The sequence below is a fragment of the Clupea harengus genome, chromosome 2 (assembly GCF_900700415.2).
Source record: "Clupea harengus chromosome 2, Ch_v2.0.2, whole genome shotgun sequence".
Taxonomy (NCBI): domain Eukaryota; kingdom Metazoa; phylum Chordata; class Actinopteri; order Clupeiformes; family Clupeidae; genus Clupea; species Clupea harengus.
In genome coordinates, this window is record NC_045153.1 from 31,798,135 (window position 1) to 31,816,942 (window position 18,808).

Genomic DNA, 18,808 nt, shown 5'->3' on the forward strand with positions numbered 1-18,808 from the left:
CCAGTTTTGGGAGTCTGTAAACCTCTTACAAAATAATCCATTTCAATGTAAAAGAGACTACTTGCATGCTCTAAGCTACCTGCTGTAAAGTCAGCGGACACAGGACATTGGGACAGCTGCACTGGTTTGAAAATGCCACTCCCTCTTACATTAATTTATTCCCTAAAATGTTTTAACTGAATGATGTCCTTTCTCTCCATGATGGAAGTAAATATTCTCAACTGTAAAGCATCTGCCTAACTTCTACAACCAGCAACACAACGTCATCAGTACAGTAATGTCATGCTAAAGAGTCCTCCCCAGAGCTCCATATGTGCTGTTGACCATCACAGTGCTCAGATTTATCATGTGACGACTTATAGCTATGCAAAAGTCAGAATACCACAATACCCAAGAAAGATGCAATGAAAACTGTCTGAAAATTTGCTAAAGACGTTTCTGAAGTGAATTCCTTCACTCTGGTGAATGCTCTTTACGTCAGTGAAATCAAGTCCTCCACAGTAAAGGTTTTAAAAAAGTATGTATTCTATTTTTATTGTATTGTATACAATAAGTTCCAAAAATCTTTCTAGGAAACCAACAGAAATCTTGCTTTTGCGTAATGTCCTTTCACCTTTTTACTTATGATAGAATATTCCTAGAGGTAATAAATATGAAGATGCTGCCCTCAGCTAGTTTTTTCAGAGATATGATTGTTGGCATACACTTAAACAATGGACTGAAATTAAAACCCATTCTCCTTTCTATTGCTTAAAAACCCAAAGCAGAATGAGAACCCAGGCACATAATCAAACTGCCAACCTGAGGGAAGAGTCATATTTAGAGAAGAATTCATTGCAGACTGCCTTCAAAATGGTCCATGAAGAGATAGGGAAGGTCATTGAAGAGTTATGGAATGAAACATGTTATGGAATGAAACATGTTATCCATTACAACAAATGCCTGCTTAGGCTATGTCCACATGTTGCCTTCAGCTACAGAGCAGCTGTAGTTCACTTGAGCTATAAGTCAGTGCAGGTGAGACCAGCTCATCTTGGTCTTTGACAGAGTTCTTTGCCCTTATTTTCAAGTCAATACATTTCATCTTCCAACTGTTGTCGTTCAGTGGGGAACGGATAAGGCCAAAGACCTGCTCAAAAATACCGAGACAGGCTTGCCCCCTGTGAATGGTGCCTGCCACTGCCACTACCACCAAACCATGCGCTGTCGATATAGTCCTCAGGCCAGGAGGCTCCAGGTTGGGGCTGAAGAGGAGACTTTCGTCCCGTGATAACGCCTGAAGGCGTAAGCTCACCAGCTCAGCTCCCAGGAACTCCTCCTTGCTCTCGTTTTCCGTGCTAGCCAGGAGGCGAAGTCTTACGTCGTCCCAGAAGTGCTGGGGTCCCCAATCTTGTGGCTGTTGCCCAAAAGTGGGATTTTGACTGTTCAGGAGCTGGAAGAACCACTGACAAAATTGCCTCCCCAATGTAACAACATTAGATAGACCATCACCCGTGACCTCACTGTCCTTTTCACGATGGGATTTCTGAGAAACCTTAAGAAAGGAGGGGGGGGGGGGGGACGGGGACATATCACATTGAGCAGCTTATTATGGGCACCATAGAGAATTTAACTGACAGGTTCACATTATGTCACTCCAAAGAAATCTTAAATAGTCCAAGGCACTCCTTAACATCTTGATTTTTCAAACTGGGCTCTTTTTTCTTTTTGAGTCCAAACATTTACTCAGGACTAAATTAACGATAGAAATCAATCCGGTATTGCGTTAGAAAGCTGTGCCCAGCAATTGCAGAACGGCTATTTAATGTAATCTCATGGGGCACGCATCCACATCAAAGTAAACCTCTTTTTCTCAGCCACTGTCATTTTCTGCAGAAACTAAAACTACACAAAATGTAGAAACAGTAATGGCACTTTCTTTACAGTTATTGAGGTATACAAACACAGGTCTAGCTCTGTAGGGATCCTTTCCATGTCGTCAGACACTTATTATTACATTACGAACCTATCAGTGGCGAAAACAAGTGGTTTACTTTGACACAGATGCTTGATCCATGTGATCACATTAAAGACCGTTTTGCAGTTGCCGGTTATAGCGTTGAAACTCAACAAATGGGATCGTTAAGTGTCCTTATTAAAAGCGTGGACCCAAAAAGATCTCAAATTAAAAAAAGTTTCCCTTTAATTCTAAACCTGAACATTTCTGTACAAACACCAGTTATACATGCAGCATATCTGGATTTAATCACCTTGCCCGATGACCAAAACTCAAGAGTCGCCTTCACCAGTTGATGTTTGTCACTGTTCGTTGGGATAACAACACCTTCGCTAGCTAGGTACTTAAATATGATGTCGCGTTGGACTTTCTTTCGCTTCAAGAGTTCCTCTGAGTTCTTTGAGTACGTTATAATGGCCTCAATTGCCTCTGCAAAAATATAACATAATCAATCAATTTGTTAGCTGCAAAAGGGTTCAAATGCTTCTGACTGAATAAAAAAATGCTGGCAAACGACAGCATAAGGAAACTGATAGGTAGCTGAGTATGAATAGCTTAGCCTCACCTTTCGTGTTACCAACAGCAATCATCTTATTAGTTACCGTGTCGTTAAGTGCTAACAAATCATACTCTGAGAGTAAATTCAACAACTTTCTACAGCCGATGGCGTCTTCTTTTGACAAGGTTGACATTTCTAGCTGATTAAGTTTACGCGAGAAACACAACTACATTTCCAATATCGCTTGCACTTTCGGAATGTAACCATTCAGTTCCGGGTTAAGAAACCAAAGCTAGATAATCAAAGTAAAGGTTCGTGTACTCTGTTAATGCTCAGAGACGTTATAAGGGGCTTTTGCTGCAGTAGACCAATTGAGGAAATGTTGTGATTAGAATATTATGGGGGAAAGCGAGCATCCCTAAAAACAACAACCTATCCATTTTCCAGAAAAAAAATCTCTGTGTAAAATTGCTTGTAGCTTTTTAAAACATGCGAACTGATTTCAGGCTGACCTACTCCATGAATGCAGTGGTCACAGTTTAAATCAAAATCGGCTTGCAGACTTTAATATTGTTGTGTCTGAACTGTTTGGAAACCGGATACCCACCAGGGTGTCAACATTGACGATCCGTGATGTCACTACGTTGTTGTAAATTAGCTTCTTGGCAAGACGAAACAGCAGGAAACATATTACCATTAGTGGTTGTGAAACAAGTTATTCTTAAATGATTTGACTCAAGCTTTATCCTTTAATTTGACATTTTTCATTTCAGCGAGTGTCAAAGGATAACGGTACGTAGGGAACCATAGCTGTCTTTCACTGCATTGTCGTGGACATTCATCTGGTTAGATTTAACGTTATTCCAATGCGGAAGATCTCCACTGGCAGTAAAGGTAAGGTCAGAGAGATGTTCATTTTAAAACATCTGTGGTAAGGCATACACAGCGCGACACACTTCATAAGTGTACACAAGGGGAAGTTGTGTCACATTTGGTAATGTGGTGGTAACCACATATCAATCGAGTGTTCACAACGTAGGCTAAGGTACTGTCGTTGGGTTGGTAACGTTAGCTAGAACTAGACTACCGAATGCTAACCGATTTGTTCAACTTAATGTTGTCCGTTTGCTATGCACTTAACAACAATTTCACGACTGTTTCCCTTTGTATTTTTTTTTTACTCTAGTCGAAGTAGAGACGCTCTTGTCAGGCTTAACTCAATGGCTGAGACCGAAGGATTTATAGAGGGACGTGTAACGGTGTACTCAGTGATTGGTTGTCCACACTGCCTCCAAGCCAAATCAACATTAAAGAAACTAGGATTGCCGGTGTGTGATGTGGACATAAATCAACAAGCAGCTCTGAGGGATCAGGTGAAGAAACTGACTGGCCGTAGCACAGTTCCTCAGATATTCTTCAACAACGTCCATGTGGGGGGTAATGACGACCTGCAAAAGCTGGTGAGAAAACCAGAGCTTTGTTGAGAGTTGCTTTGCTGTTCTGTGTTTCCACTCATATAAGCTAGGTCCATCACCCTAATGTTATTAGAAAAAAGAAAAAAAATCTAGTGACTTCTAATGTAACTTCATGTTCAGGCGCCAGAGGAGCTTCAGCGTTTGGTGCAAATGGTGAGAGAACAGCCAGTTCCAGCAGATGCACCTCCTTTACCTGAGGAGGGCAGTTCAGATACTACAGCGGAGAGTGGAGGTTTGTCTTATCAAAAACACACAGTTTGGCCTGTTGTAATAACTTCATAGGTGTAGATATTTCCAGGTTCCTCGACTGTTAATGTTAACAAACTCAGGGAACAGAATGACATGCAAAGTCTACTTGCAGCTGTCAAGTTACCATCATTGCACTTTAACCAGGACTGAAATCTATTTACATTTGTGACTGAGTACTTTGGCATGGATATCATGAATCGCATAGAGCATGAGCACTCAGTCCTGAGCCCCCCGACTGTGTGTGTGTTTTCCACCTTTATCTGACAGAAGCCATCCATGTGAAAAGCATAGACATCGTAAGTTCATTTCAACAGGAAGGAACTAGAGAATGGAAGAGATTTAACTAAATATGGGTCGGTTCTGGGCGGACCTGACATATATTCCTTTTACTACGCATGTTCTGGTTCCAAACAAGTACTTACTGTGCAGAATCTGGCTCCAATTTGAACAAACGTCAGCTCTCACCTAGACCCATTTTGGATTCATTTCTGTGTAATGGAAGGGAATGACGCCACGCTGCCCATGTTTTCTACATTCATTGGAGAGAAGAACTCATCAATGGTGTGTTCTTAGAGCAGGAATACAGAGAGGATTTCCAGTGCAGAGCGAAGGGCAAGAGCAGGACTGAGTGCTCCTGCCATGGAGGGACTGGATAAGACCTGGCATGTTTTATCACAAACAGTCTGCCCCTGTTTCTACCTCACCAGCTGTTTCTCCTGCTAATTATGTCTGGTACTTAAAGGTGCTGTCCTCGAACCTGGGGAAAGGTTGTTGATATTTGAACGTAACAGGCTATCAGGCTTGCTCATTAAGCATGGTTGTTGATTGGCTGGAGTAGTGTATGGCTCAGTCCAAACCACTTTGTTTTTACAGAGGCACAACTGTGCAGGAACATCAGAGTCTTTTGAGTGCACACACGGGATGGAATGTTTAGTTAGCTGAATTCAATGAAAAGAGTTGTGTAATTAAGGACAGTACCTTTAATGCTATGGTAATGTTAATATACCACAACAATGTAAGTCTCTGAAAAGTAGTTGAAGAGATGAGAAACACTTGTTGTGCTTGTTTCCTTCATCTCTGAACTCCCCTGCCTTCCCTCACAGCCTCTGCCTTCAGAACATCCACCGTTTGATTGAAATTGATCTGACTTCTTGTTAGTCACAGTGTACACAATACATTATGAAAGGGGAGCTACATTCCTATTAGCACATACCCAAATATCACAGCCAGGTGTACATACAGTATAACAGGCAAAGATGTTTCACAGGGATGACTAAAACACCTCCACTTTAGAAGTCACACTATAGAAAGTAAATAGTGTCATGACCAACATTCTAGAAGCATCAGACAGCTACTTGACAATTACTTGTCAAATAAAACTGTTGTACCAAAGTGTTTTTAAAGTTATTGTCCTCATATCTATGTGGGTGTAACAAATGCTTAAGTCATTCCATACTTGTTTAAACTGAAACGGTAGCATTAAACGTTTGGTGGCAATGCTGTGATGCTGAAAAATGCGGTGAAAGGCCAGCCTGATCTGCCTCTTCAACAGAGTTTGTGTGTGAGAGGGATGCTTTTGCGGACTTGGTAGAGGAGTTCAAGTCCAGCGGGGTGATTGGCTGCCACAGGAAGGGCTTGAAAATGTGCAGGAACAGCTTCACAGGGCTGCAGCTGGTGGACTGGCTGCACTCAGAGAAGGGGATGGGTAAGTTCACCTTGCACTTTGTTTTAAAACACTTGCAAAAGAGAGACCCTGCAGAAAGGCAGTCTCAACAATGATTCAGTTAATGTAGCTTAGATTGATCAAATTAAAGGAGCAATATATAGCTTTTATTGTTTAAATAGAAAAGATTAGAGACCTTCTACACCAGTGAGCATTGTCAATATTCCTGTTTATTTTGTGACTTCGGCTTGGCAATGACATTTTGGCAGAGCTTAACATCTTTCACTTGCAATTTGTAGACAGGCAAAAGGCACGTGAACTTGGACAGGGTTTAATGGACAGGAAGTACTTTAATGCTGTGGCGGGAAAGGGTGGTTTTGAAGAGAGTAGCGCCTTGTTCAGGTTGCTGGAACATGACCCCAACGCTGCACTCAACACAGGAGAAATGGCAGCATGCAGTGTCTTGAAGGGTATGTAGAGACAAGAAAACAACGCAGTTCTTCCATTCAGAAGAAGTTCTGATTTATGAGTTTTTCAGTGGCCGTGAATCAGTGCTCATATTCACTAAGGCCAGAATGCTTTGAAATAACAAAGAGCTGCAGATGTCCTGTAGAGAAGCACGGCACAGACGCTTAGACGCTTTTAGTTGACTTCTTTGCTAAACTACTGGTTTTATTCTTTAGAAAAAAAGTATTCCATGTTTTTCCAAGCAGCTTTTAAATTATTTTAAAATATAAAAAGCTCATCTGTTTTTCATATACTTCCTACAGATTAGCATGATAAAATGTTGGTCTTAAAATGGCATATTAACCCCTGTAGTTTGAACATAACGCTAGTACTAAACAGACAATTAAGCCTCCTTGACAAGTTGTTTTTCATGCTCTGCCTAAAACTCACTTTAGTGCAGAGGAGATGCTTAACACATAGTTGCTCCAGCATCGCAGGTAGATGTCTGAGAAGGGGCTAGTTCTTTTCAGGCATGCATGTAGTTGCCTGTGCTGTTCTTGTTTACTAAATGTCTCCCTGTTCTTGCATGTTTTTAAGTAACCTGCACGTTCCTGGGCTGTCTGCAAATGCAAAACTCTCTCTGTCTGTCTGTCTGTTCACAAGTTGAATACATGTGCACCCTTTATCTGATTCTTGGCACCCAGTGCTGTCTATGAAGTGGAGCAGCCTGAATGTCAAATCTGAAATGTGTTTTCTATCATTCAGCATCGGAACTCTCTGAGATCCTGAGGAACCTCATCCTGAAACTTTATGCAGACAACCTGTCCTCTGATGGCAAGGTACCAGAACTCACTTGAGAATCTCAGTCACACTCCGACACATCTCAGTGCCCTTAGACTCAGACCCTCAGAGGTACACACACACTGCCTTTAGAGGCAGTCACTAAGAAATACTGACTTTATCCTACAGTAGCTTTGACCAGTCCTCTAAACCGCATTCTCTAATTCTCGAGAAAGTGCATAAAAGCATCACTAAAGATTCAGTCCACGATATTTGAGTTCAACAGCCAATCAAATGTACACCCCTCCCTTCTGTGCACCTGAAGCACATGTGTTGATTGGCAGGAATTGTTTGTGGCCTGGTCCGAGCCACTATGTCTGTTTCCTATTTGTTTCCTATTTGAGTTTTTTTTTGACCGCTCACACTGAACGGACAGCTAGCGGAACTTGAGGAGCAGTTGGTTGAATTTGAGAAAAAGTGTATGGGATTAGAGCTGCACGATTAGCGGACTGCACTTAGAAACATCTATTTTTTTTTTTAACTGTAGCCTCAAACAACTACCTTCATGGTTTCACACGCATGGTGTCACATGAAGGCTACCAAAGCTCATCGAACGTTGTGTTGTCTCTTCACATGCAGTCTGTGGACTACAAGGCCATGGCCCAGAGCTCCTTCTTTGAGCAATACTGTGAGCTGGCGGTGCAGCTGCAGCGGGTGGAGCTGGGCTCCCTCAGCCGCGAGGAGAAGCTGGCCTTCTTCATCAATGTTTACAACGCACTCGTCATCCACGGAAATGTGCGCCTGGGCGCCCCCAAGAACATGTGGCAGCGCTACCGGGTGAGAACGGGCCTCATTGCCCACCAGAGCCAGGCAGGAAGAGGAAAACACATCCACAACACACCAGATGTTTGCCTGTCCCTTCTTACCCTGTTTAACAATGTTTTCTGTGAGGTTGTATCATTGATGTCCTGTTCTCTTGCAGTTCTTTAACTACGTGAGCTACCTCATTGGAGGCGAGGTGTTCACCCTTCAGGATATTGAGAATGGAGTGTTGCGAGGCAACAGGAAGGGCGTAGCACAGATCCTGAAGCCCTTCTCAAAGAGTGACCCCAGGCTCCAGGTATTCTGTCTCAATCACTGTGTCTCGTCTCCAACTCATGGCTTTATGTACGGCTCATGTATCTCGACCACTCTCCTGCCACTCCAACTTTCTCAGGAAATAAGGTGGCCTAATTATTGATTCAGTTGTTTCCTTCCTGGCCAAGGCAGTGGTTGTAGCAGAACTACTTGTTCTAGTAGCAGCAGATGTTGTTAGGTTTGATTTAAAATCTCCTCTGTTGTGGTAGTCTTGTTGTGACTGAACATCCTGTTACACTTTTGGTTCTCCACTAGGTGGCTCTTCCTGATCCTGAGCCTCTCATTCATTTTGCTCTGAACTGTGGTGCCAAAGGCTGTCCCCCAATCAAGACTTACACACCACAGGTAACTATTGACCATTTCACTAAACATACACACCACAGGTAACTATTGACCATTTCACTAAACTTACACACCACAGGTAACTATTGACCATTTCACTAAACTTACTCACCACAGGTAACTATTTACCATTTCACTAAACTTACTCACCACAGGTAACTATTGAACATTTCACCTTTTTTTTATGGTATTGGTAAACATGTTTATATTTTTGAATCACGTAGTGCATTTGGTGCTAACAATCTAGGCCATGTTTCTATTCCCACTGGAGGTCAAAGTCATGGCAGGGCAATGTGTAAAGAGGTTGTCCTTACAGGGAATAGATAGTCAGCTACGTACTGCAGCTGAAGCTTTCCTAGAGGATGATGATGGATGCCTTGTGGACCCTGACAAAGGAGAGGTGAAGCTCAGCCAGATCTTCAAATGGTACAAGGTAGACTTTGGAGGCACAGACGAGAAGGTATGTGAAACCTTAGCTGAAGATATGTGATTGTGCACTGTGTAATCTAATAGTTACAACAATAACAGTACTCGTAAAATTGTACAATGGAATTCCAACTAAATACACATTGTCATGCAATTATGGCAAAAGGCACAGAAGGATTTGAAGAAAAGCCAAAGTTGTGTTGCGCTGTGTTTAAATCTCTCTCCTTCTGTGGCGGTACTTCCTGCAGCTGCTGTCCTGGATCTTAAAGCACATGAATGACTCGCCTAAAAAGCTGAACCTGCAAAGCCTGCTGTCATCTGGGTCTATCAAAGTGACATTCATGCCCTATGATTGGTCTACCAACAGCAGAGACTGAGCAGGCCTTCCCTACGCTGTTCAGAGAAGGACAGTAGGCCTCTGTTGATGTTCACTTGTCCGATGAAGTACTTCCAACATAACCACTGTTGTCTGACCAAGTATGTCAGAGCAACCTTGAAAAGTAGCAGTTTCTATCTCTCTTGTACTCTAGTTGACTATGCATTCAGCTCTTTTGATTTCTCAGCACTACAAGGGACAGTCTAATCCTGTAGCATGGTCGATACTGTTGATAAGTCTTCCAGTTAACAGTACAAATAAGATTTCTGCATTTTGCAGAATACAAATCAAAAGTAAATGATTTCATAATATCTATTTATTTAATCTGCACTTTTACGAATATTTAACTGTTTTATATCAAATAGCTGATAGATTTTACTGCAAATCTCAGAGTAATAGCATTTTTGACAAAAAAGACCTTAGACATCACAGATCACAGATATTTGGCACAGTGCTCTTTTATATGAAATGTGCATATTATTCTTGTGAACATTTATTCTGCAAAGGTTTAATAGTGGGTCAAATGAGGAGAAGAGAATTTCCATTAATGACATTATTATAACACCAGGATACCTTCACTTGCCTTTCCAACTCTGGTTTGTCGTACGTGCATTAAGCATTAAGCCTTTTATTTGTTTGCTGTAATCTTAACATTTGTGCATAACCATACACATTATTATTATTATTATTATTATTATTATTAGTATTATATTATTATTTGGTCTTAATAATAATAATAATAATAATAATTATGATCAGCTGCTATCTTGACTGAACAAGAATCTTCCAGCTCAGGGCAGAGAAGTAGAGCTGTAAGGCTTCCATCTATTCTGAGATGCTGTTCTGAGATCAGATACTGTGCAATAATCAGTGCAGAAACATGTTCGCACGCATGGTTTCAGTGCATGGACACAGCTGGAATAGTGACTTTACTACTCTTCAATTACTCTGTGTGAACATCTTGGATTTGATTTGAATCTCAGTCTCATTTTATCACAAAGTCTTCAAGAGATCTTTTGATATTGAGTGAGTCTTGGAAGAGATTGTTTGAATGAGTCCATTGCCTGGATGCATGGCACGATCTATGTAGTACTCCAAGGCCAAGCTTCTCTGAGAACCTTATTTATCTGTTTTTCCTCCAAAATATTATCTTTTGCCAGGATTGCATTTCAGGAACTATCTACTCCTCTTGTTCTGCCTTTGAAATGTGATTAATGTGATCTTTATTCATTTGAAATGTGATTTAATGTGATCTTTATTCATTTAAAATGTTATTAATGTGACCTTCATTCATTTGCACTGTAGTACACACTGCATGCTTTGATCTGCCTGCTGCATGTACTGTGACATTGTACTCTGGGTACACTTGGACATCAGTGCCTATTTATTTCATTTTTTGTTTTTGTAAATGCATGCAAACCATGGCAATCTCACACTGGTCAATGCATATCATATCCTATCCACATTGCATACTGTAGACATGGGTAACCTCTGGTCTGTAATACAAAAGTTCTCTTGGAGGAAAGAGTGTGGAGAAGTCTGCTTGGTTGCAATACAAGCCTTTATTGGGAGCAGACGCCTGTCAAACCCCAAATGTACCTCATTGATCTCCACCTATCAGGAACATGTTGGTTATGATATACGATTGTCTTGGTTGTCTTCATAACTATAATCATGCTTTTTGCATTGATATCAAGCAATACTTGAAGAACGATGGGTGAATATGCAATACTACAATAAAGTATATATTAACATAAATTGTGTGTGTGTGTGTGTATTTGTTTATGCTTTATTATGACAGTATGTTTTACATGAATTTTCTCAGAATAAGTTTATGGAATGAATGAACAATGTCCTACTCTGTTTCCTTCTAGTCTTCTATCTCATCCAGGCACACATAATTTGTCCTTCACACAGGAGGGGGCGCTGTTGAGTCAGAACTCCCTCTAGGATTGTCATCTCTACTCTAAAAGTTGTCTATACTCCAGGCCCAGACGAGCATAGCACAAACAATGAGTTCTGAAATCATTTTCTTGAATTTGCCTCTTGCTTACACACTGCACAGCATACATGTATGACATCATCATTTTGCATTGCAAACTCTGTGCAGTTATGCAAACTTACATCTAGCACGTAGTAGACACTGTTGTCAAGGCAATGAATGAAAGATGAATAACTTTACTGACATATTACCTTTCAAATGTTCAAAAACTACATTCTGTAATATCAATATTGACATAATGAATGAGACAAATGTTATACCATTCAAAACGTATTTATGGTTGTGTTATTGTGTGTTTTGGCCAGTTATTTGAAAGCAATGTGAAAACATTATTTCACATCGTTATAAGGTGCACTGTGATACAGTTTACAGACTGATATTGCTTTTGGACGCGCGGTACACATTTATCACTGTCCTTTTCTAGAATGAAGTATTTGAAGTATTTTGTCATCCTGATGACATCTATTCACTCCAAAATAGAATATGAAGGTCACTTGGATTGGTATGTCTAGGTGTCAATGCGCTATATCCGTTCAGTTAGACACAAATGACACAAAATGCTGAGAAGGATTTCATTTCTCTACAGATCATTTCCATCATTTCCGTTTCATGCACACATCTGACTATTCCCAGTGAGCCTGTGACCTTTCTACCAGCATTACTCAAAGGGACTGAGTGCACTTAATGAGCTTTTGAAAGGCCTTTTTGAAGTCCTCATTGAAGACGGTGTATATGAGTGGGTTAATAAGCGAGTTCAGGTAGCCCAGCCATGTCAGGAAGTGAGCCAACTCCCATGATGTGTGACAGTGACCACAGGTGTTGACCACCACCTCCTGGACGAAGAAGGGCAGCCAGCAGACCACGAACGCCCCCAGGATGAGGCCCAGAGTGGTGGCCGCCTTCTTCTCCCGGCTCCCGGAGATGCGATGCCGCCGCCTGATGGACTTCTTCCGGCGGGGTACACGGTGTGAGCTTCGGGCAGTGATGCGAACATGGTCACCTTCCATGGAAGGGTCTGTGAAGGACTTTTCAGGAGGACTAAGGGTGTCACGGCTGTGTGGCTCTCCGTGGTCCATGCGCTTGGGCAACACATGCCCGTTCATCGTCTGTTTACTGATCCGGCTGGCACCTCGCTTATCATACAGACTCTTAGCGGCTTGGTAGATTCTATAGTATAAGATGAGGATGAGAAGGAGAGGGATGTAGAAGGCTCCGAAGGTGGAGTAGATGGCCAAGGCGATGCTGTGCTTGATGACACACTGTTCATCTGACTCCTCAAGGCCTGACGTCTGATTGCCTTTCTCACGGTGCCTCCACACGACAGGGGGCAGGGAGATGAGGATGGACAGCCCCCACACCAGGACTATCATGATGGCTGCACGTGTAGGCGTTCTCTTCGGAGAGTACTCCACTGCGTCAGTGATGGCCCTGTACCGGTCCACAGCAATGGCTGCCAGATGCAGGATGGAGCAGGTGCAGCAGGTGATGTCCACAGCCAGCCAGAGGTCACACACCACCTGTCCCATGATCCAGTGCTCCTTGACGATGTATACAATGCTGAAGGGCATGACTAAGATGGCCACCAGCAAGTCAGTAACCGCCAAAGAACAGATGAGGTAGTTGGCTGGGTGGTGTAGCTTTCGAGTGACAATAATGGCAGTGATGACCAGGGAGTTGATGGCACTGGTGAGTACTGCCAACACAGACAGGGTCAAGGAGAGGGCAATCTTACTGCCAGACACTTCACTGCCCTCAGGCAAAGATGAACCTGTGACATTAGATAGGGCCATACTTGGAGAGGAAAGAGAAGAATGATACAAAGGTGACCAAAAGGTCGTTTTAAAAAGAGAGATGAGACAGAAGACAAAAATAAAGGGAAAGTTCAGACGGGCAAAGACAAAGACAGTCAAACCATTTTAATTTCGAGTGTCTAGAGAATAACGTTTCCTTTTTCAGTCCATTCCTAAATTATACAATCACAAACACAAACATCTAAATGAAATAAGAAACTCTACCTGTAAATACATATAGAACAATCTTTTGCTGAGCATCACATTTGCCCCGTAGTATTTCATACCTTTATGACCACTTTTCATTGAACTGAACTTTTCAGCAGTGTAGCAGATCCATCAGAGAAATCTCATGGCATCCATGAACTAGTGTTCACTGCACATTGGCTGCTTCATGGCAGAATGGAATCTGAGGGAAGATATTTGAAATAGCAATCTGTGCAAAAGTGTCACAATGAATTATGTGGCTTACTTGACATATTGCCTTCAGTAAACCAAAAGATACTGTAGATACTGCTCTACTATAACTCTAAGCATCTACTGTTAATTGGTTTAAGCCTTGTAATTCAGAAAAACGATGTTGTCAGCACTTTTCATATTTTATCATGGACGTACATACCAGTGTGTGTAACTGAATGGCATAAACTGTAGTTTTGGATGAAGTTGTTTCTGTGTTACCCGTAGTTCACTATGGTTTAACTGGGTTTTTTTTTTTATTTTACAGAGAGGAAGTTTAATACAGAGACGTTCAAAGACATGTTCAAGATCCGCATGCCGCTTAACTTTAACATGGGCTCAGATTCAAATCCACTACACTTAGGAGTTCAAAATGTATTAACAGGAAAAGTTTAGTTCTACAATAGAGACCAGGCTAATAACCAACTCCCCCTAAAATCTACATTTAAACAAATGTAACCTAAATGTAGGCTGAATCTGTATTTATACAGATTTGTAAACTAAGCACAGCATATCTGACGTGGAAAAGGGAAAGGACAGAAGCACTTCAACAGGAGACCGTCTACAACAGACTAGGAAGAAAGTGTGACGTTACCAGCTCATTGAACTAAGGTAACTGACATTGTAGTCGAGTAGGCTAAAGGAACACAACATTATTTGGCGTCTGCGACTTAATAGACAAATAATAAATCCACCATCCGGTCAGAATTCAAATATAAAGAATATGTTGCATTCAAGGATATCATCAGTAGTATTGAAATCGTCGATTCAACTGCTAAAATAAATTAAAATGCACTACCTACTTTAAATATAACAAACCGAATTTTCATATCTGAAAAACACTGTATTGTCTATAAATACAGGATTTGTCCCAAGGAAATATTATGGCAAACCCTCCATTAAACACTGATTTTTCCATTCTTACAGATAACAAAGTTATGAAATCCACGAGTTGTTTTATAAATCAGACCCCCTACAGAAATTACAATATGAAAATGAGTACTTACGTACAAATAAATAAATGATTATTTTTCCCGTGAACACGTTCCGAAAGCCTCATGCAATATTCAGCTAGGCAACTGCAGCAGATGAATGTGCGTTGGTTGAGAGGGTGTTCAGCCCTTCTGCTGACCATTTAGTTGCTTTAAGGCAAACATAACAATCGTTTCAGCCAAGACCTTGTCCTCAAAACGTACTCCCCACTAGAATCTTGCGTTTCATGTTGAACACTCATTATATTATACACGGCTGTTTAGTACAATTTCTATATGGTAAATAATACGGCAGACGAACTCAAAAGCTGTTGTGTGTGTCTGTGTGTGTTGCGCTTTTTATCAGAGAGGAAGTAGGTAGTGTCTCCTATCATAGTAGTTTGATCATTCTGAATTCTTGAATAAAGCTACAGTTTGTCTTAGAAATTCATGGTGACTGAAAATCTGTCACACCTTGACAAATTAAGGATGAGGAATGGTATGTGATTTCATCCCTTCAAACAGGCTTACAGTAGTGATGGTAACTTATTCAATTGAGATCCATGTTTTGAGACCACCTTAAAGAGCTTATTCATTCTGGTCAGATGGATCGTCATCCACATCAAGTCCAAGAGCTTGAGGGGGTGATTGGTGTGGGAGATGAGTTCAAATTGTTTCAAGTGCAGAGTGATGAGGGGTTTTAAAAGGAGCTAATTAAGTAAATGGAACTCTTACCGAAAAGAACCATATCTTTACCAGAACTCACTGTAACTGTCCTTCGTATGACCATATACTATGAATTGAAGATAACAAAAAGAGTTGCATATAGCTAGTATGTTGTTGTTGGATAAACAACATACAAAATATATTAAGTGTTTTCATATATGGGTATAAGTACATTTTTGTACAGTTTAGATATTTCCAATTGCCTTCCCTGTTGGAAGATAATATAAAATGAGTTTAAAAATTAAAACATTCTGGGGCACAGTGCCCATGGTGCGTATCTATTCTTGGCCTGGCTTTGCCAGTTTTGAACATATTTGGATACCTGTGATCCATGAATATAGAATAATTTGAATATTTCTGTCTGTTCACAGCACACAAAAGGCAGTACTGGATGACATAACATTTCATTTACAGCACACAAAAAAACAGCACAAATATGACAAAAAGCCAAGGCAACATTGGTTGTGCTTGGCTGGCTTTCAAAATGAAAGCAATAGAAAAACACTTACTTACAGCAGCTTGACAAAAACGGGATTACGGCAGTCAATGTCAACCTCAATGTCACCACGACATCAGTGCCTGGCAGCAGGTGGATCCTGGAAAAGCTCATCACATGGGCTAGGATGAGCTTTAAACCAGCAAAATCATGGTCTCTAGTGCTGAAGAAGAATCATGGTCTCTGTAGTGCTGAAGAAGGGAAGACTTGTGGACAAGGTTCAACTTTTTTCTGTTTGGAACAACAACAATCAGATTCCTGAGAAGCCGGTCAAAAGCCTTGGGAAACGTTTTGACTGCAGCCTCAAGACCACTGTAGCAATCCAGTCAACCACTGTGGAACCTGATGCCTAGCTTACCAAAGTACACAAGTTTGGCCTGCCTGGTAGGTTTAATGCCTGGATCTACCAACACACCATCCTGTCCCATCTCCTGTGGCCCCTGGAGAGGAGAATCACGAACTCCATTCGTAGGTGGCCAGGTCCTGCCACGGAGCCTCAACAGCACAGCACAGCACTTCAGCGACCTACAGGTGGCTACAGGTGGCACGAGGGAGGCCCTGCAATGTACTGGGACTCAAATGAGAATAAGATGGAGGGCGGTGAAAGTGGCAGAAGGCACTAGAGGGGACAATGGCGACAGGAAGAGCAGGGCTAGTAGGCTTCATCCCAAAGGCCCACGTTGACAAGGTCAGGGGCAAAGGGAGAAGACACCTGAAATCAGCCATCAACACCACTAAGAACAGCCACCCCCAAGGACCATTGCCTTCATGAAGACTGGACAGAAGGCCTCCTCACAGCAAAGAACAAACACAGGCCTCCTCTTCTCAGCTCCTCACAGCCAAGAACAAACACAGGCCTCCTCTTCTCAGCTCCTCACAGCCAAGAACAAACACAGGCCTCCTCTTCTCAGCTCCTCACAGCCAAGAACAAACACAGGCCTCCTCTTCTTAGCTCCTCACAGCCAAGAACAAACACAGGCCTCCTCTTCTTAGCTCCTCACAGCCAAGAACAAACACAGGCCTCCTCTTCTTAGCTCCTCACAGCCAAGAACAAACACAGGCCTCCTCTTCTCAGCTCCTCACAGCCAAGAACAAACACAGGCCTCCTCTTCTTAGCTCCTCACAGCCAAGAACAAACACAGGCCTCCTCTTCTCAGCTCCTCACAGCCAAGAACAAACACAGGCCTCCTCTTCTTAGCTCCTCACAGCCAAGAACAAACACAGGCCTCCTCTTCTTAGCTCCTCACAGCCAAGAACAAACACAGGCCTCCTCTTCTCAGCTCCTCACAGCCAAGAACAAACACAGGCCTCCTCTTCTTAGCTCCTCACAGCCAAGAACAAACACAGGCCTCCTCTTCTCAGCTCCTCACAGCCAAGAACAAACACAGGCCTCCTTTTCTCAGCTCCTCCCTTTAGAATGTAAGTTCATGATGTCATGCTGTCCATTGGTTGTGACACATTCCTCTCAGAACCACCCTTAACCTGACTGTTCACAAAAGTGCGTGGACGCCTCGCGGACCACCCCCCCCCCACGTTTTTAACACGTGTTCGAATTCCCCTTAAATTATTCTTGACTCGTCACGGTAGCACTTCTGTCACTTTGGACCCGATGGGATACCCTTTATTGCCCTCATGCGCAACACGGCCAGGGTAGGTCTTTACACCTTTCCAGCATTAAGCATGTTGAGGACGGGAACAGACTTTTGACAAGCACTGTTGTCATAATCAAATCAATGTTATTCAGTTCAGCTGTGAGTAGTGAGAATGTTTTGGGTCACTGATGTATGCTGTGGTGAATCAAATTGAAATAAGTTGTATTGTCACATATTATATCACTGTAAATCAGTGTTGCTAAAGCCTTCTTGGAAGTACACAGAAGCAATGCAAAAACAATGACAACAATAAGGGCAATGTAAAAGAATAAAAAACACATCACACACATACTGTCAACATACAGGCTTGAGTCTGTCTGTGTGCCACCACTCACACAAAATGCAAAACCCTTTATACATCCTGCAAAAGGCAACTTTGCTTTCAAAACAGTGTTATGTCACCTCAAAAGGGTACTTTGTTTTCTAATGACAAACACAGCCCATTATATGAGTAGACATTCTAAGCATCGATTGCACACTGATGTGCTCAATGGAAAACACTACTATGAAATGGGAAAACACCAGTATGAAGGCCTTATCAGGAACATTATGTTACTATACGCTTACTCCTTTAGTAAAATATAACTGTATAATGTTTTTACGCAAATATAAAACAACACACAAATATACAGTAACAACTAAAATATTTCTTTATTTTTTCCAAAAGTGCTGTAGCCTATACATCACAGCAAACACAAATGAATGTGTAAATGATTTGCACAGAACAAACAATAGGATATAGGCCAGTACAGTCAACAAAAAAAAGAAAGAAAAATGTAAAATAAAAAAGGACAAAAAACTACTGCATCCTGTTCTAGCTCAAGACAATATTGACAATGTGCTATCAGAAATAGACCTACACAGTGTTGTGAATGTTGTTGCATTTTGTGTGAGTGGTTTAGGGATTTGTGTTTGGAGTTTTGAGAAAACGAGGCATGCTTCATGTGTGTAAGCAATCGAGAAAAGCTGTAACATTGGATTGGTTTGCAATACAGTACAGTAATGTGTCAGTGCTGATAGGACGCAATCAGTTGTGGAAATGTATATGACTTACTTGCACATAGTCATAGCATAACTGTTTGACTGTCGGAGTTTCTGACAAAAGGCACCCTGTACACCTGCTTTATTCTCAAGGTGTTCCGCCTTAGAACACAGTCCACTGTGGCTAGGCTCACTGTATTGATGTTTAGGAATTAGTCTTGGTCATCAATGGTTGCACTTTGTATTTGTTTACGTAATTTTACAGATACAGTACAATGGAAAATACAAGAATACTATGCTCCTGATAAGGCATTCAAACTAGTGTTTTCCTGTCATAGTAGTGT

The 18,808-nt window shown here is 41.7% G+C and overlaps 3 protein-coding genes across 5 annotated transcripts; 1 reads left to right on the plus strand and 2 right to left on the minus strand.

Annotated features, from left to right (window-relative positions):
• Positions 1-507: 507 nt before the first annotated feature.
• Positions 508-2,790, minus strand: c2h3orf38 (chromosome 2 C3orf38 homolog). The gene is made up of 3 exons (XM_012819818.3): positions 2,562-2,790; positions 2,250-2,425; positions 508-1,534 (listed from the first exon to the last, which is right to left on the minus strand). The coding sequence occupies exons 1-3, from the start codon at positions 2,686-2,688 to the stop codon at positions 971-973; spliced, it is 867 nt and encodes a 288-aa protein (XP_012675272.1). The 5' UTR covers positions 2,689-2,790; the 3' UTR covers positions 508-970.
• A 268-nt stretch (positions 2,791-3,058) lies between these two features.
• zgc:152951 (uncharacterized protein LOC569013 homolog) lies at positions 3,059-9,798 on the plus strand. Of its 3 annotated transcripts, XM_012819816.3 has the most exons (11): positions 3,060-3,389; positions 3,682-3,955; positions 4,091-4,202; positions 5,772-5,924; positions 6,182-6,352; positions 7,095-7,168; positions 7,749-7,946; positions 8,092-8,229; positions 8,502-8,591; positions 8,905-9,048; positions 9,263-9,798. In XM_012819816.3, exons 2-11 carry the CDS (start codon positions 3,716-3,718, stop codon positions 9,389-9,391), a joined length of 1,449 nt encoding a protein of 482 aa, XP_012675270.1. In that variant the 5' UTR covers positions 3,060-3,389; positions 3,682-3,715; the 3' UTR covers positions 9,392-9,798. The 3 variants fall into 3 exon arrangements, 2 of the variants coding, with proteins under 2 accessions (XP_012675270.1, XP_031416892.1); XR_004162964.2 differs by lacking the exon at positions 9,263-9,798 and having other exon boundaries at positions 3,059-3,389; positions 8,502-8,705; positions 8,905-9,042; XM_031561032.2 differs by lacking the exon at positions 6,182-6,352.
• Positions 9,799-11,642: 1,844 nt separating this feature from the next.
• Positions 11,643-13,269, minus strand: htr1fa (5-hydroxytryptamine (serotonin) receptor 1Fa). The gene has a single exon (XM_012819789.2). The coding sequence runs from the start codon at positions 13,180-13,182 to the stop codon at positions 12,055-12,057; it is 1,128 nt and encodes a 375-aa protein (XP_012675243.2). The 5' UTR covers positions 13,183-13,269; the 3' UTR covers positions 11,643-12,054.
• Positions 13,270-18,808: the final 5,539 nt, after the last annotated feature.

Excerpts from the sequence above, each read along its gene's own strand:
- c2h3orf38 (XM_012819818.3), bottom strand. The coding sequence starts at position 2,688 with ATGTCAACCTTGTCAAAAGAAGACGCCATCGGCTGTAGAAAGTTGTTG. Across the intron at positions 2,426-2,561 it reads TGCTGTTGGTAACACGAAAG|AGGCAATTGAGGCCATTATA; the intron begins GTGAGGCTAAGC and ends ATATTTTTGCAG. Across the intron at positions 1,535-2,249 it reads AGTTTTGGTCATCGGGCAAG|GTTTCTCAGAAATCCCATCG; the intron begins GTGATTAAATCC and ends TCCTTTCTTAAG.
- zgc:152951 (XM_012819816.3), top strand. The coding sequence starts at position 3,716 with ATGGCTGAGACCGAAGGATTTATAGAGGGACGTGTAACGGTGTACTCA. Across the intron at positions 4,203-5,771 it reads TACTACAGCGGAGAGTGGAG|AGTTTGTGTGTGAGAGGGAT; the intron begins GTTTGTCTTATC and ends CCTCTTCAACAG. Across the intron at positions 5,925-6,181 it reads GCACTCAGAGAAGGGGATGG|ACAGGCAAAAGGCACGTGAA; the intron begins GTAAGTTCACCT and ends TGCAATTTGTAG.
- htr1fa (XM_012819789.2), bottom strand. The coding sequence starts at position 13,182 with ATGGCCCTATCTAATGTCACAGGTTCATCTTTGCCTGAGGGCAGTGAA.